A 15,962-nucleotide genomic window follows, 5' to 3' on the forward strand; every position below is an offset into this window, starting at 1 on the left:
CCCCATAGAATCCTAGAATGCTAGGACTGGAAGGGACCCCGAGAGGTCATCGAGTCTAGTCCCCTCCCCATGGCAGGACCAAATACTGTCTAGACCATCCTTGTAAGACATTTATCTAACCTACTCTTAAATATCTCCAGAGATGGGGATTCCACAACCTCCCTGGGCAATTTATTCCAGTGTTTGACTACCCTGACAGTTAGGAACTTTTTCCTAATGTATTGCTCCATCTCTTTCCCCTTATCCCCATGTGTCCTTGCACCCCAATCCCATTTAACCCCTGTACCAATCTGTCCCCCTACCCACCACTAGGCTTTCTGAATCCCAGTCTGTGACTTCCCAGAAGCTCAATGTGCCCAATGCTGGCCATCCCTCCATATCCCATGCCTCCTGACTTGGCCCCAGGAGCAGGGTTCAGTGAGGAAGGCTCTTTTTCTATCCACAGCTGGAGCTGCTGTCACCTGAGAGTGGCTGGCTGCTCTCTAATCTGGTGCCACAGTGAATGATAGAAAGGAGTAATTACAGCACCTTTCTGGTGAAATGTATTTTCTGCGGTGGTGGAAGGAGAAGAGTGCAAAAGGGGAGAATTTATGTATTTATTTAAAATATTTTTATCCTGCCTCTTTCTGTAAAATATTTGAAGCGGCTTACGAAATGTTTATATATATTATAAATATATATAAACGGATAAAAAGGGTGGCTTTGTCCTGGCACTGAAACTGTGCCAATGTTGGTGCCAGGCGAATGTCCCGGGGGAGAGAATTCCGTAGCCTGGGGGCAAAGGCTGAGCAGGCTCTGCTCCTCATAGGTGTCTGCGCAGCACATAAATTTTGAGCATAGGGAGTGATGTGGAATTCTCCCAGGAGTATATTATAGTACATGTCTGATTGTGCCTTCAGTTTCAACAGTAGCCCAACGTGTCTGTCTTCAAACAGCATAACTAGGATAAAAATATTTTGTCACCTAACAATAATATCACACAACCTTTATATTTTAATTGAATATGCATTTTCTTATACTGAAACATACTTATTAATAAAAGTGTGTGGGGGGAGGGAGAAATTAAAGTAAATGTGTAAAAGTAGAGCTGTGTAATAAATTGCCACTCTACATTATAATCCTTAAATGATCTTTTAGAGCAGGAGTGGCCAACTCATTTAACAGCGAGAGCCAAAACAGCTACAGAAAAAATTGCCAAGAACCGCACCAGAATTGTCAAGGAAAAAAAAAAAGCTCCCCAGAACAGAATTGTCGAGCAAAACCAAAAGCAAAAATTTTTTAAGAAGGAGGCTGTCCCTTTAAAACAGCCGCCATCTTGGGTGCCATTTTTAAAACCCCACAGCTCCGACCCGGTAAGCACAGGGAAGCCTGGGGCGGAGGCTGTTTGGCAGGGCGCAGGAGTGGCTTCGCGAGCTGCACTTTTGGGGGGCAAGAGCAGCAAGCGGCTCACGAGCTGCAGGTTGGCTACAGCTGTTTTAGAGATTTAACTTGTAGACAGCAAAATATTTACGACTAGGTATGCATAGTCTTAAAGACTGAGCCATTTTGCTGTGCGATTCCATACTTTTGAATTGAAAATAGCCATAAAATGATTAATTTCATTTTAAAGTATTAGAATGTCTGTTTGAAGATAAACTTTTGAGAACAATCCTTCCCACAACTTAGAATACTGCAAATCAATTCTTCCAAAATTTAAATGATAAAATTGTAAAATAATCAAAAGAATGCTCATAGAGTATGTGTGTTGCAAAGCCTTAAGCAAGTGGAATGAATGCATGTTTCTGTCCTCATCTGTCAATTTTTGGTATCCCAAGTACTAGGCTATGGAGTAATTTTTTTTCTTCTGCGCTGAGGTCCACTTGTCAGAACAGGTTGTAGTAGAGTATCATTTGGGGGCCAGTTTTACAGCTTTTCAGTTCTTTGAACTTCACTGTGTTTGCCTTCCACATTACACCTGAAGGAGTTCCCATGCACTGCCTGAGCAGCATGAGATGGTATTTGCAGGGTAGGAATCCGGGCCATGACTTTTCCAACTTTTGGTTTACTTGAATTAGGCTCCAGTTGGCAGTGATTAAAAATTGCTACCTAATATATGTTTGCAGATCAGTATGATCTAGCTTGTTGGTCTCATTTGAGTTCTACAACATAAAAAGCCACCAGAAATATTAGTATTCTTGTTTCTCTGACAATATACGTTGAATTCATGTTCAGATTGCTCCCTTTATTCTCTCCTTTCCTCCTCCAACATTTGTGGAATCGCACACTAGTGGATAGAGTACAGAACATGGTGCTTTTGTGCATTCTATACATGAGTTTCAAATGCTGTGTATTTTACATTCACCAAAGATTTTATCCACTATACTGTCCTACAGCCCTTAGAACAATGGCTCTAAGCCTTTTTCATACCACGGACCAGCAAACCCATTCACAAACTTTTGGTGGACCAGGAACATTTTATTTATATATTTGCATATTCATTATGCAAATAACGAATGTGGAAATATGCAAACAAAATGATACCGTCTGCCAAAAGCCCTGGCCCCCAGAGCTGCAGCGAATAGCCGGCTTTAGCTCTGGCAATCGCCCTCCATTCCAAACATCTGTGCCAGCCCCCAACTCCTTAGAGCCCACCACCACCAGACCCCCCCACCCAGTGCTAGCCCTGTTTCCAGAGCCCTACTGCACCCAACCCCCCCCCCCCCGTGCCAGCCACCAGTCCCCAACATTAGCTCTATCCACAGAACCCCCAGTGCCAGCCCTGCCCCTGTAGGTCCCTAATCTACTAACCTTGTCCCCAGAGCCCTCCAGTGCCAGCTCCCCACCCTGGATGCCCCTGTGGTAAGCCCCCCCCCCGTTGCCCAGGTCGTGACTGCTCTAAGGCTGTTGTGCCGGGCTCCGTGCAGCCCTCCCACCACTCAAAGAACCGCTCTTTCCTGTCTGGAAGGAGACCCCACCCCTGCTTAGTGCTGGTTGGCTGAGAGGCAAGGCAGAACATAGCTCTTCCAACAAGCGGGAGGGGATGTGCTGGGTGGTGTACCCCAGCCTCCCAGAGCTGCTGTGGCCCAGCAGCCAGCGGCACTGGTCCACAGACCAGCGATTGGAATTGCTGCCTTAGGAAATGTAGATGAAATTTAACATAATACGCATCCCCACTGTTAGAAAAATTATGTACTGATGAACAAATATAGCCCTCAAAGAGTAATTTCTCAGTATCCTATATTAGTCTTAATATAAAAGTTTTGTGTAGTTCTTGGAAAATAGTGGAACACAAACTTCTGTTTTGGTTTGGATGTCCTGGGGGTTTTGTATAAATTCCCTACAAATATTGTACTAAATGCAAAATGATTGCTTTAGTTCTCGTTTCTTTTTTGGAAAATTGCACTTCTAGCAGCTGTAGGCTTTGGGATTACCATGATGTGGGGATTGTCTCTTGTGGATGTATTCCTTTAGTTTTATCACATTTATGGTCTTAAGATGTTTTTAATTACATTACAATTGTTTTCTTTGTTTTATTTGGTAATTATGATACCATCTTTTTTGGTGTGTGAGTATATCTGTGCACATAGAACCCTCAGTGTTAAAGGCTAATACAAGTTAGACCTCTATAATCTGAAATCCAAAGAGCAGAATTCAGATATTTATGGATAATTGCAAGAGCCTTTTTTCTATTCTTTGCTGCCTCAGATACTATCAATATATTGAGTATAACTGTTGGACTGCTCAAATATTTTTAAAAAGTTGAAATATATGAGGGCAAAGGTGCGTGCTGGGATAGAGGTAGAGAAAATTGAAATGAAAATGGAATTCCAACAGCTATATCTGAAAGGGCCAATGTCTTTTGCTTATTAGTGAATGCTGTTTGTATATTCGTAAGTGACTTTTCCCCCATCTTTTGCAGGCCAGAATTCCAGATGCGGTACACACTACTGGATCTGCAGATAGTCATGTAAGTCCTGAAGAATATAGCTGTTAGATTACAAAGAATAGTTTGTTTTGCCATAGTCATCTCCCATTAGTGGGTAATACATATAAATGATTGATATGCATTAGTAAATGATACATAGAATTATTTCAATCTTGCTTGCCAGTTTCATGTATGTGTCTCTGCATCCTGAGCTTTTGGCATATTCTGCATGCATGCTTCTGAGAAATGCCATTTGTGATTTTAGCACTTCAGATTATTTTCTTAAACAATTTAGAAAACCGTAATTAATGATGGTACTACGGAATTTGTCTTCCTCTCACTTCTCTTTCTTGACAGAAAGGCACAAAATACTAGAACAAGATCCTTTCTTACTGATATTAGATGAGCTATATATAATATTTGTTGCAATAATAATATTAGAATAAACTGCAAGTTGGACCTCCCTGGTCCAGCACCTTCAGGATGTGACTGGACCTGGACGAGAGAATTGCTGGACCAGAGGAGTCCCCTACATCCTGCCGCTCCCCACTGCTGGCTTCACTTCCACCCCAGCTGGCCACCCTGACAGCTCTGGCTGGGCTGTTGGACACTGGTCACTCTACTGCTGGTCTTGCTGGGCTCCACGGATGCTGACTTCGGTCCTGGACAGGCTGCTGCATGCTGGTTCTGCCCCAGCTGAATTGCCCCATACTTTGTGTATAAATGAGTTGATAGCAGTGGTAGGACTCTGAAAATATTTTGATGGGATAAAGTGTATTATGTAGAGTTCTGGTAACTACTGGAGAAGTTTTCTTTATTCACCTAGTCCCATTTTGATTCTTAGTTTCAATAATAAACAGAAGTGGCATTTAAAAATTGAGATTAATACCAGTTAAACTTCTCTAATCTATCATTCTCCCATCTGGCAACATCCATGGTCTAACATGATTTTAGTCAGTCAGATGTCCACTTATCATGTGTGTGGCCTAGTTTCATGTGGTCCCATAAAGTTTGTCCACAAACATCAGTGCTGGCTCTGTGTTCTGTACTGTTATTTAGCTCTAGTTTATGCTAAATATCTTCCAAGAGCCCAGTAAGCAGTGGAAATGTTGGTAATGTGGCTAAACAATTTTGACCTCCCGTAGTTTGGCAAATTCTCTGATTTGGCACCAGTCAGGTCCTGAGGGTGCTGGACTAGAGAGATTCAAACTATATTTACTATCCTTTAAACTCCCAATAGTCAAACAAGTTTCTGTCTTGTTTCCTCTTTCTAGCCTCCCCACTTCTTGGGGAAGTTGTTCTCAACTGATATCTTCCCTCTCAGTGCCTTGATGTCTTTCTTCCATCCACCAAGCAGGCAAATCCTCAAGATGATCAATTATTACTACAAGTTGGACCTCCCTGGTTTAGCACCATGGTGACCTAGGCCAGGAGCCAGCTGGTCCCCTGCCTCTGGCCCCTCTACCTTTGCCCTCGCCTTGGGCTGCCAAGGGTGGCAGGGGTTCTCTGTCCGTGGCCTACGCTGTTGTGTGCAGTCATATTTCCCTAGTTTCTGTGCTGCCGCAGGCGGACGAGCTTCTTCAGCCCCTGTCTCCGTACTTCTGCAGGCTGTTGGGGTTGTCCGGGTCTGTGCTGCTGTAGACAGCGGGGCTTCTACAGCCCTGTGCTGTCATGGGTGGCTGGGCTTCTAGAGCTCCTGGCCCCATGCTGCCATGGGCACCTGGGATTCCCCATCACCTGGTTCTGCACTGCTGGAGTTCTTTGATCACCAGCCCCAGCACTGCTGTGGGGCTCCTCTGGCCCTGCTGCTCCCGGGCTCTCTGGTCCAGGAGTATTCATGGTTCTGCCGGATGTTGCTGGACTAGAGTGTGCTGGTTTTCAGAGGTGCAACCTGTATTTCAGTTGTTCATGTGTAATAGTGCTAGAGAGGCAAGAATCAGGAATTGGGTAATGAAAGTTTTAATTGCACTGGGGCTAAAAGAGCTCAATAATATAACTTTCTTCTATATCTTCCCCCAGCAAAAATATTATTTTAAACTTCTCAGCACTCTTTTAATTTTATTACCACTAAAATCCTCCACAACTGGCTAGGAACAGTATTCCCTGTAAGTTTTGTGCTTGTACAGCCACTCAGAAGATAGTCATATGCTGCCCAGATGGTTAATAGAGAGATCATAGCTAGGTTTTTGTTTTTACTGGTGGTACACATTTGCACATGCTTCAGTGTGTATAAAATTTATTCTACAAATGGATGGAAAAGATTAGAGAAAACATTGGCTAGGATCACAAAATTGTTTTTTTGGCCAATAGAATTTGATTAGTTGCAACTATTTTCAGTGTCTGTCCATATTTCTTAAATGGCTGCAGGAGTTGCCACTATGTTATGGTTAACTTACCGTTCTCCACATTGGCATCTTCAGCTTCTGCTGACCCATATTATTGGGCTCACAAACTTGGTTAGGTTTCCCCACAAGTAAGCTTAGCATATCACAGGACAACCAACCTAGATCATCATCTAAATTTGGATGTCAGAACTTTTCTCCATAGGCTATTGCTGAATAGTTTTAAATTATCAAAATATTTCAAAACTGTATTGCTGTTGGAATACTATCTGTCCTGTGGGACAAGTCTAGGCAGACTTCAAGGAGTTTTTTTCCCAACTAGCAGATTGGCTGAGTCCTTTCCAAGTAAAACGTTATTTTGGATGTTAGATTCCAAGAATGAGGTTCATTTAAAAAAAAATTTTCTAAACATTCTGTTTAACATTTGCTTTTTTCTGTTCCTTTGGTAGCCTCTTTTGGAAAATAAACTTAAAGCATTCAGTATTGGCAAAATGAGTGCTGCCAAGAGAACTTTAAGTAAGAAAGAACAAGAGGAGTTAAAAAAGAAGGTAATGGTAAATAGCCAAGGTTTTTTTTTCTATTTTTATATATATATATATATATATTAAATTATCTTGATATATTTGCTAATACAAAGAAAGAAGTGGCAGTGACTATCGAAATTATGCTCGACAGTCTGTGTAATCTACTTGCCTGTGGCGAGTAGATTACAACCCAGAAGAGCCGGGTTCGGGCGATCTGCCCATGCGCAGAACGATCTGTGCATGCACAGAACTCTAGACAGCGTGACTGGCGAGTGGGGCTCGCCGCAGCTTGGCGAGCCCTGCATATGGTAATCTTTAAAATATTTGCTGTCAACTATGTTGGGGAACACAGAGCTCTGTCTTGGAAAAGGGAAAAAAGCTGGGATAAATCTGAATGAGAGATCAGATTTTGTGGCCTTCCTGGAAGCTTTGTGTTATAACAGTTCAGTGACTGTTGTCATAATAAAAAGCTTCCAGGAAATCAGCCCGTACCCTTGACCTGCTGTCACCTTAGGCCACTTTTTTCTTGTGTGGTTTTATTTTGTATATTGTTTGACTTTAATTGCTATCAGGAGTATCAGAGGCACTGTTCAGTGTTGCATATTTTTTTCCTACAAAATAATTTTATTTTCAAACTAGATATTTTTATTTTGGGAACACAGTATATTTGTTAAATATGGTTTAGCGCAGAAATGCACATATCTGATATAAAATGGATTAAGAACAACTTGAAATATATAAGTTTTGTAAGGCCATTAAAATATCTCAATATGTTTTAACTCTTTGCTTTAGCTTGTGAACTGATGCTAATTAAAGTTGGAGTTTTTTAAAGAGCCTAAGCAAGTTAAGTGCTCAACTTTCTCAGAATTTTCAATAGGATTTTGCTTCCTAACTTTCTCATACTCCTTTGAAAATCCTAATGTGAGGCAATTTAGTGTTGCTAATTTGCAGCCTCTTATTTGTATTTATTTGTCACTTCTGAAATATACCATGTAAAATTGATCCCATTATTAATTTCATTCAGACACACAATTTGACTCGTATAGTATACACTATACAATTTTTTTTTTTTTTTTTTTTTTTTTTTTTGCAGCACAGAGGTTACAGTCTGTGGTTTTTTAAATATTTTTCTGTTTGACCTTTCTTTTTAGCTCTGAAATTATAAATTGTTTAAAAAAAATCTGCTCTGAAAAACCATCTTGTCTGAAAGTGAAACTTATCTGTTCTAATTCAGTATGTGATGAGCGCCAGAAAAAAAAAAAAAGAAAAGAAAGTCATATGACCGCTTAAGGTTTGATGTCTCAAGGTTGCTGTTTGTAAAAATAGTAAACAAATTGACATTTGGTGTGTAGGAGGATGAGAAGGCAGCTGCAGAAATTTACGAAGAATTCCTTGCTGCTTTTGAAGGAAGTGATGGTAATAAAGTGAAAACTTTTGTAAGAGGAGGAATTGTTAATGCCTCTAAAGGTAAGACTGAATATTTCATCCTTAACAATTTTTGGATAATTATAAAGAACAAAGGTTAGGTTTGGATTTTATTTTGTGTTAAGTCTAATAAAATATTCTGCCCGCCAAAATGTTTCATTATGCTTTTAGGAGATGTTTATAAAACTTACTAGCATGTCAGTGAAATTATCACTTTTTTTATATTAAAAGTAAAGTTTTTTTTATTAACCAACTACACATTTTACACATGCCTTTCCTGAGTATTACAGTTAAATTGCAGAGAGTGTGATACTATTATAGCATTTCATTTTGATTTATAAATAGCTATTTTTTATATTCTGTGTTAAAGGGATAGAATTTCAGAAATAAATTAAAAAAAACTGGGTTCTATAGCTCATTATTATGCAGTAACTGCTAACAGGATTCCTTTTTAAAATCCAGATGAACACGAAACAGATGAAAAACGAGGTAAAATCTACAAACCTTCAGCACGGTTTGCAGATCAAAAAAATCCACCAAGTCAGCCATCCTCTAATGAGAAGCCTCCATCTCTTCTAATGATAGAAACCAAAAAGCCTGTAAGTTATTCTTTTACAGATATTTACTACTTATTTAATTATTTTTCAAAGCATTTAGACACATTAACTAGATATAGTAGTTTTATCCACATTTTTAATTGGAGGAGCTAAGATATGGACATTGATTGCCCAAACATTATAGTGAATCATCGTAGAGTTTACAATGTCAAGGTCTGCTAGTCCTTTATTCAAAACAGTATCTCATGGTTCTCTAAAAATGGTGCTCTGTCTTGATTTTGTGCAGAAGAAATATTGTACATGGTCTAATATTCCTTTTAACCAAGATAATTTCATCGTGAATTAGTATTTGGTGAATATTAAAAAAAAAATTTCCAATCATTCAAGTATATGTACTTGGTAGCACCAGCTCTTTGCAGTTTTCAAAACAGCTGTCATCTGTTTTCATATGCATGTAACTTTAAGAAACTTTCACCTTTTGGACTGATTTACATTTTCCATGCTTGGTCTCTGTCTCAAGGTGAATTTTTTGAAGCTTAAGCAAAATCCTTTTATCCCTGGCAAGTCTTCTAAGATGAAGCACTTATTTTATCTTTCATTTTTCTCTCTTTTCTGTCAGCATGTATATCGTTAGTTTGTTTTGCTTTTAGGGAAAAAAATTACAAAAACTATTAAGAGTATATTAAGATGGTTCGAATGAACACTCAAATCAGAAAATTTGAAAGTTAAGGTTTAACCTGAAAACTTAATGCTGTTCCTGGGCCAATTCATTTTGATGGTCTTTAGCTACTTAATCCTGTTTTCTAGATAGAATGCTTTCAACAATATATAGATGGTGTAAAGCATCTATGGTATGTCTAGACTACATTCCTCTGCCAACAGAGGCATGTAAAATAGGCTACCCGACATAGTCAGTGAAGCGGGGATTTAAATATCCCCGGCTTCATTAAAATAAAAATGGCCGCCATGCTGTGCTGGCTCAGCTGATCGTCGGTGCAGCGCACGAGGCATAAGGGAGTGGTTGACAAAGGCTTCCCCTGTTGACCGAGCCACGTCTTGACTCACGTGCTGTGCCGACGATCAGCTGAGCCAGCACATTGCGGCGGACATTTTTATTTAAATCCCCACTTTGTTGACTATGTCGGATTGTCAACAGAGGCATGTAAAATAGGCTGAGGCATGTAGTCCAGACATATCCCTATAGTCTTGGGTGCCAGTGTGGGGGAAAAATAAGTAATATTAAAATTAGTCAAACCTACCCTAAACATAAAACAATATGCCATGGATTTATAGAGTTGGATATTAATGGACAACATATTAAACATTTCAGTGTGTCAGAGTTTTAGTTACAAAAAAGAGCTACTTAGTTGCACTTCTTGAGTACATTTTACTTGTCCCACTGAGCCCTTCAGTGTGTTGCTGTGAAAATGTTACTGTTTTGTAAAATTGTAAAAAATAACAGATGAGGGAAGCAATTTTTATTTTCTTGCCAACTACTTCCATCCCCATCCTGCAATCCTCCAAATGCAAAACATGTCTCCACAAAATAAGAAGTAGTATTTCCCCAAAGCTGTAGTGTATAATATTTAGTGATTAGGGGAAAAAGTACTTTTATATGTCAGCTAACTGGAAAAATGTATTCAGTTACATTAAATTACATGCCTCAGAGGGGTAGCGATGTTAGTCTGTAACTGAGAACTTAAAAAACAACTAATGGTCCTGTGGCACCTTAGAAACTAACAAAAATGTAGATGGTATTGTGAACTTCCGTGGGCATAAACCAAAAGCTATCTTAAAGAAGAAAGAATGGGTCACATGGGTTAGATAAGAAGCATATATTAATGCATTAAGAAGCAAGCATGAAATATTAGAATATTCTCATTCTTAATTTTAAGTCAAGTATTTTTCTGACACACTTTCCTTTTAAGAGTAAACATCCCTTCAGAGCTATTTCTGTATTTGAAGTAGAAATAGAAGGAAATACTGCTTGAGTATAGTGTTTGTGTATGAATGTATATTTCAGTATGCATGAATTACTTAACTGGACATAGAATATAACTTTCAAAGTCTAAGGGTTCAACCCCTAAGGGCTGATCTACACTACCACTTAAGTTGATCTAACTTATGTCACCCAAGGTTGTGAAAAAGCACCAGCGTACACGTGAAATTTGTGTCATGGGAAGGACTATGGTGGTGAGAGATTCTGTGCTGCCCACATAGTTTCTATTTCTTGCCAAAGTGGAATAATTGTGCCAACAGGAGAGCACTCTCCTTTCAGCACAGTGTGTCTGCATGAGACACATTATAGTGGCAAAGCTGTGCCGATGTAGCACTGTAGTGAAGTTTTGCCCTTAGTTACTAAGGATGTAGTCCACTTTTATGATTAAAGTAAGTGATAAGATTGACAAACAGCATTAGAAGATGTTAAGTATGTATCTTACGTCGTGAAGATAATGTTTGAGCATGAGAACACAATTAAAGATTGAATTGTCATGTATAAATCCAAAGACAGAGTTAAGATTTACATTCTGCCGTAACTTTTGTATTTCCTGACTTTGTGTTCATAGGGCTCAGCTTTAATGTTTTTAAAGGTGGATTTTTGTCTGCAATTCAGTCATTTGGAAACCTGCAGTCCAAAGATAATATGGACTGGAACTGATCTAAAATACACATCACTCAAACATTTATTTGACAAACCATTTCATTGTGTGGTGTTCTGAAACATCCAGCACCTTTCTTGCTGACACATTCTTTATTTTAGCCTTTGAAGAAGGGGGAGAAAGAAAAGAAAAAGAGCAATTTAGAACTCTTCAAAGAAGAACTAAAACAGTAAGTAGCAACGATGGCACACGTTTTAAATTTCCCTTTTTACAGATATCAAACCAGGAATCAGATCATCACATCAGTTTCTAGTACGCTTGAGTGTTACTCCAATAGAGTGCATGGCATCTACTAGTCCTTTGGGGGGAGTCACATTTCATGAATAGCCAAGGAGTTTGGTTCCTCAGTTAAAGCAGGACTATGTACCGGGAGTGCAACAGTCTTTGCCCCCTCAGCTACAGGTGCCTGTGCAGTGGCCATTCTGGACTACCCATTCTAGACCTCAGGGATCTCAATGCCTTCGTCTTCACAGCCAAATTCAAGATGGTGACCCTAGCATTGATCATCCCATCCCTGAATCTCGGAGACTGGTACGCTGCCCTCAGTCTGAAGGACACCTACTTTCATATTTTGTTCGCTGCTCACCACAGGCAGTTCCTACATTTTATGGTTGGCCAGGATCATTACCAGTTTACTGCCCTCCCCTTCGGCTTGTCCATGGCCCTTGGTGTCAGCCGACGGTCAGGGCAGCATGTGCGTGTGTGTTACACCCAAGTCTTCAACTGCTGAGACGCAAAGTCTCGTTGCAGCGGGCAGCCTAGGAGGCTGGAGGGCGCCCCGAAAAATAGTTTAACGTCCGTGACTTTACTGCTAGGACCGAGGTCCCATCGCAGAGGGTAGCCAAACAGGCTAACAGACGCCCCAGTGTGTACAGGAAGAGCTTATTACACTTCAGATTTTAGCTGCTAGAATTCATAATTCCTTTGCAGCGGGCAGCCCAGGAAAGGCTGAGAAGTGCCCCAGTGGACCCTGTCACCTGGGAGTGACACAGATCCAAACGCCCAAGCTCTTCCTATAACTGTCCCTTTATGACCGGCTGAAGTTCTTTTAAATTGTGCTTGGTTCTATTACAGCAACTGAAGGAGTCAGGTTAAAGCTTAAACAGTTACAGGTTTATTGAGGAAGCTTATAAATCATATGGTTACAATGGCTATTGCTTTATTTCTTAACTACTAACAAAATATAGATCTTAAAAATGGTTACAAAGAAGATAGATAGAAAAATAGAAATAATGGTACCAAGTAACAGCTTACTCTTTCTATGTGTACACTTAAGACAGAGGACCACATCCAGGTACAATTTTTACCCCCTTATGCTGGAGTCGAGAGGCACAGGTCAGGCCAGGGCCGGTCCCTCAATTCCTAGGAAAGACGAAAATATGAGGTGGGCGCCCCCATAGAACCTCGAGAGGTCAAACACCTAACCTGATCAGCAGGTAGAGGGTAGAATGATACTCAGAGTGAGTGTGTTGCTGGACCTATTTTTATACTCATGGGGTCACGTATTTCTCTTTCTTGTCTGTCATGCCAAATGGGGCTGGTCTGTCTTTTGTGAGACCAGTTCTTACAAGGGAGTTGTGAACTTAATTTACACTTGTAAGAGAGATAACTAAATTGGAATTACTGGGGATTCTTTTCTCAGTGGGAAATTCCTCTCCCAGGGACTGTGTGTGTTCGAATCAACATGGGTGTCAGCCTGGGCAGTTCTCGCAGCCTCGAGGCCAGCTTATTGCCTTAATCGCTCTCTCTCTCTCCTCATATCTGTTTTCAGCTCCTCAGGATCAGATGAGCCAGCATAGACTATACTGATATTATTGCTCCTTCTCTGTCCTGTATGCTTCAGGAACCTCAGAGAGGCAAATAAGATGGATGAGATGGGGGGGGGGGGGGGGGGGCGGGCTGTCTGGCTACACTTGGGTATTCACAAAATGCATGGCCGTAGTCGCTGCCACTCTGAGGAAAAGTGGTGTCCAAGTGTTTTCGTATCTGGATGACCGGCTGGTACGGGGTCTCTTCTCCGACCAAGTGCTGGCCCACATTGCCCTGGTACGAGACCCATTTCAGGAGTTGGGCCTTCTCTTAAATGTGGCCAAGAGAAGGCCTGGTCCCCAGTCAAGTCATAATTCATGGGCACTCAGCTGGACTCCACGTTTGCCACGGCCTCCCTGCCCAGGTCATGTTTTCTGGCTATCAGAGACATTGTCATGACTCTGTGGGCATTCCCAATGATTGTGGCCAGGAACTGCATGCCCCTGCTGGGTTTCATGGTCACCTTTACTTATGTCATCCAGTACAGCAGACTCCACATGCTCCTGCTGCAGTTGTGGCTGGTGTGGGCTCACAACCTGTCCCTGCACTCTTGGGGCAGAATGGTGATGGTTCCCCCCAAAGTCCTCCATTCTCTGGATTGGTAGATCTAGGAGGAGATTTTCTGCGCCCGAGTACCATTCTCTAGGCTGGGGATGTTAAATTTCGATTAATTAGCTAATTGAGTGGTGGATGGAATTTCCATCCACTACTCGATTAGTCGATTGTGGGGTTGCTTGCTATTCCACTGTACCTCTCCCTTTGAAATGTACAAGAGCAGCCTGCAGCTTTTGTATATTGCAAAGGGAGAGATGCAGCGAGTTCTCTCTGCCTCTCTGCTTTTGAAATGTACAAGAGCCACAGCAGCTCCTGTACATTTCAAATGGAAAGAGGCAGTGGGAACCCGTGCCAGCAGGCAGCAAAGCAGTCCCCGCTGGCACAGGTTCCCCTCTGTGTCTCTTCATTTGAAATGTACAACAGCCGCAGGCGGCTCTTATACACTCCAAAGGGAGAGGAGCAGCAGTGGGACCAGCATGAGTGGGACTGTTTCAGTTCCCGTTCATGCTGTTTCCCCCCTGCTCCTCTCCTCTCCTGCCCCCTGTGAAGACAGTGCTGGCACCGGGGGGTGGTGGGGCGGGAAGAGGGGGAGGGAACTGGCTTTTAAGAACTTAGAAAACAACTTAAAAAAAGGAAACTAAGGAGGGATATGAGAGCACTCTATAAAATCGTAACTGGTGTAGAAAAAGTGAATAAGGAAAAGTTTTATTTAGTTATTCCCTTAACATAAGAACTAGGGGTCAGCAAATGAAATTAATAGGTTCAAAAGAAATAAAAGAAGTGTTTTTTCACGCAGTGCACAGTCAACCTGTAGAACTCCTTTCCAGAGGATGTTGTGAAGACCAGGACTTTATCGGGGTTCAAAAAAGAACTAGATAAATTCAGGGAGTTAATTTCATCAATAGATATTAGCCAGGATGGGTAGGAATTGTGTCCCTAGTCTGTTTGTCAGAGGCTGGAAATGGATGACAGGAGAGGGATCACTTGATATTTACCTGTTCTGTTCACTCCCTCTGGGGCATTGGCCACTGTGGGAAGGCAGTATACTGAGCTAGATAAACCTTTGGTCTGACCCAGTATGGCCTTATGTTCTTATGTAAAATGTTGAATGCTCATATTTTGGAAGATATAGTTAAAAATTGTTTAGAAACGATCACTCAAATTGTAGCTAATTGCGCTCTGTATTTAACGTTTTTGTAGAATTCAAGAGGAGCGTGATGAAAGGCATAAAACAAAAGGTAGATTAAGTCGTTTTGAGCCTCCTCAGTCGGATTCAGATGGCCAGCGCCGTTCCAGTAAGTAATCATTATTTTATTATGTGTGTGTGTGTGTGTGTGTGTGTGTGTGTGTGTGTGTGTGTGTGTGTGTGTGTGTGTGTGTGTGTGTGTTTGAAAAAATGTGTAGACTAAATATACATAATTTCTTTTTATTTAGTGGATGCTCCTTCAAGAAGAAACAGATCTTCTGGTGGTAATATAGATTCTTTTTCATTTAGTACTATATTGTTTCATTTAAATTAATGCTTTGGATTATAATAATCTTCTGTTCATTTTAGTACTGGATGATTACGCACCAGGTTCACATGATGTTGGTGATCCAAGCACAACAAATTTGTACCTTGGAAACATTAATCCTCAGGTAATGTGGAATTTAGCCATGTAACAAGAGCACTATTTACATTGACTCCAGTTGAACTCTTTCAGGAATTTTCTGTGGATTTTTATCTCAGTGAAATTTTGTTTTATGGTGACCAGTAATAATTAGACTGTACATTTAAAGTAGTATTTATTAGTGAAAAATATTATCACACTGTAGATTCAGATTTAAACAGTGGAATACTGAGGGCAGCATTTTCTGTGGAAACATTTTTACTGTAGATCTCCTTGCTGGAAAAGATCAGGCTGAGCTGAAGCCTGATTGTGTTGGGTCAGAATATGAGACATTCCTTTTCAAGCCTTCCCCCAAGAATGAGGCCAAAAACAGCACCACATTGAAAACTCACATATATCTACGTCGGGGTTCTCAAAATTCATAGCACCGCAAAACTCTTCTGACAATACAAATTGCTACATGAACCAAGGAGAGGGGATTGAAGCTTGAGCTCACTAGAACTCTGCCATTCTGGGGTAGGGCAAAGAAGATGGGCCTAAAACTTGAGCCCCACTGGTTAGGGCTAAAGCCTTCAG

The 15,962-nt window shown here is 40.9% G+C and overlaps 1 protein-coding gene across 1 annotated transcript in view; it reads left to right on the plus strand.

Moving 5' to 3' along the window:
* The window catches only part of U2SURP (U2 snRNP associated SURP domain containing), an 83,978-nt gene that overhangs the window by 21,549 nt on the left and 46,467 nt on the right, over window positions 1–15,962 (plus strand). The window contains exons 2-9 of the mRNA XM_075937664.1: window positions 3,899–3,946; window positions 6,696–6,794; window positions 8,123–8,237; window positions 8,658–8,794; window positions 11,514–11,581; window positions 14,977–15,071; window positions 15,211–15,246; window positions 15,332–15,414. Coding sequence (XP_075793779.1) covers window positions 3,899–3,946; window positions 6,696–6,794; window positions 8,123–8,237; window positions 8,658–8,794; window positions 11,514–11,581; window positions 14,977–15,071; window positions 15,211–15,246; window positions 15,332–15,414 — 681 coding nt within the window. The remainder of the gene's footprint in view (window positions 1–3,898; window positions 3,947–6,695; window positions 6,795–8,122; window positions 8,238–8,657; window positions 8,795–11,513; window positions 11,582–14,976; window positions 15,072–15,210; window positions 15,247–15,331; window positions 15,415–15,962) is intronic.

Source organism: Pelodiscus sinensis, chromosome 10, assembly GCF_049634645.1.
Source record: "Pelodiscus sinensis isolate JC-2024 chromosome 10, ASM4963464v1, whole genome shotgun sequence".
Taxonomy (NCBI): domain Eukaryota; kingdom Metazoa; phylum Chordata; order Testudines; family Trionychidae; genus Pelodiscus; species Pelodiscus sinensis.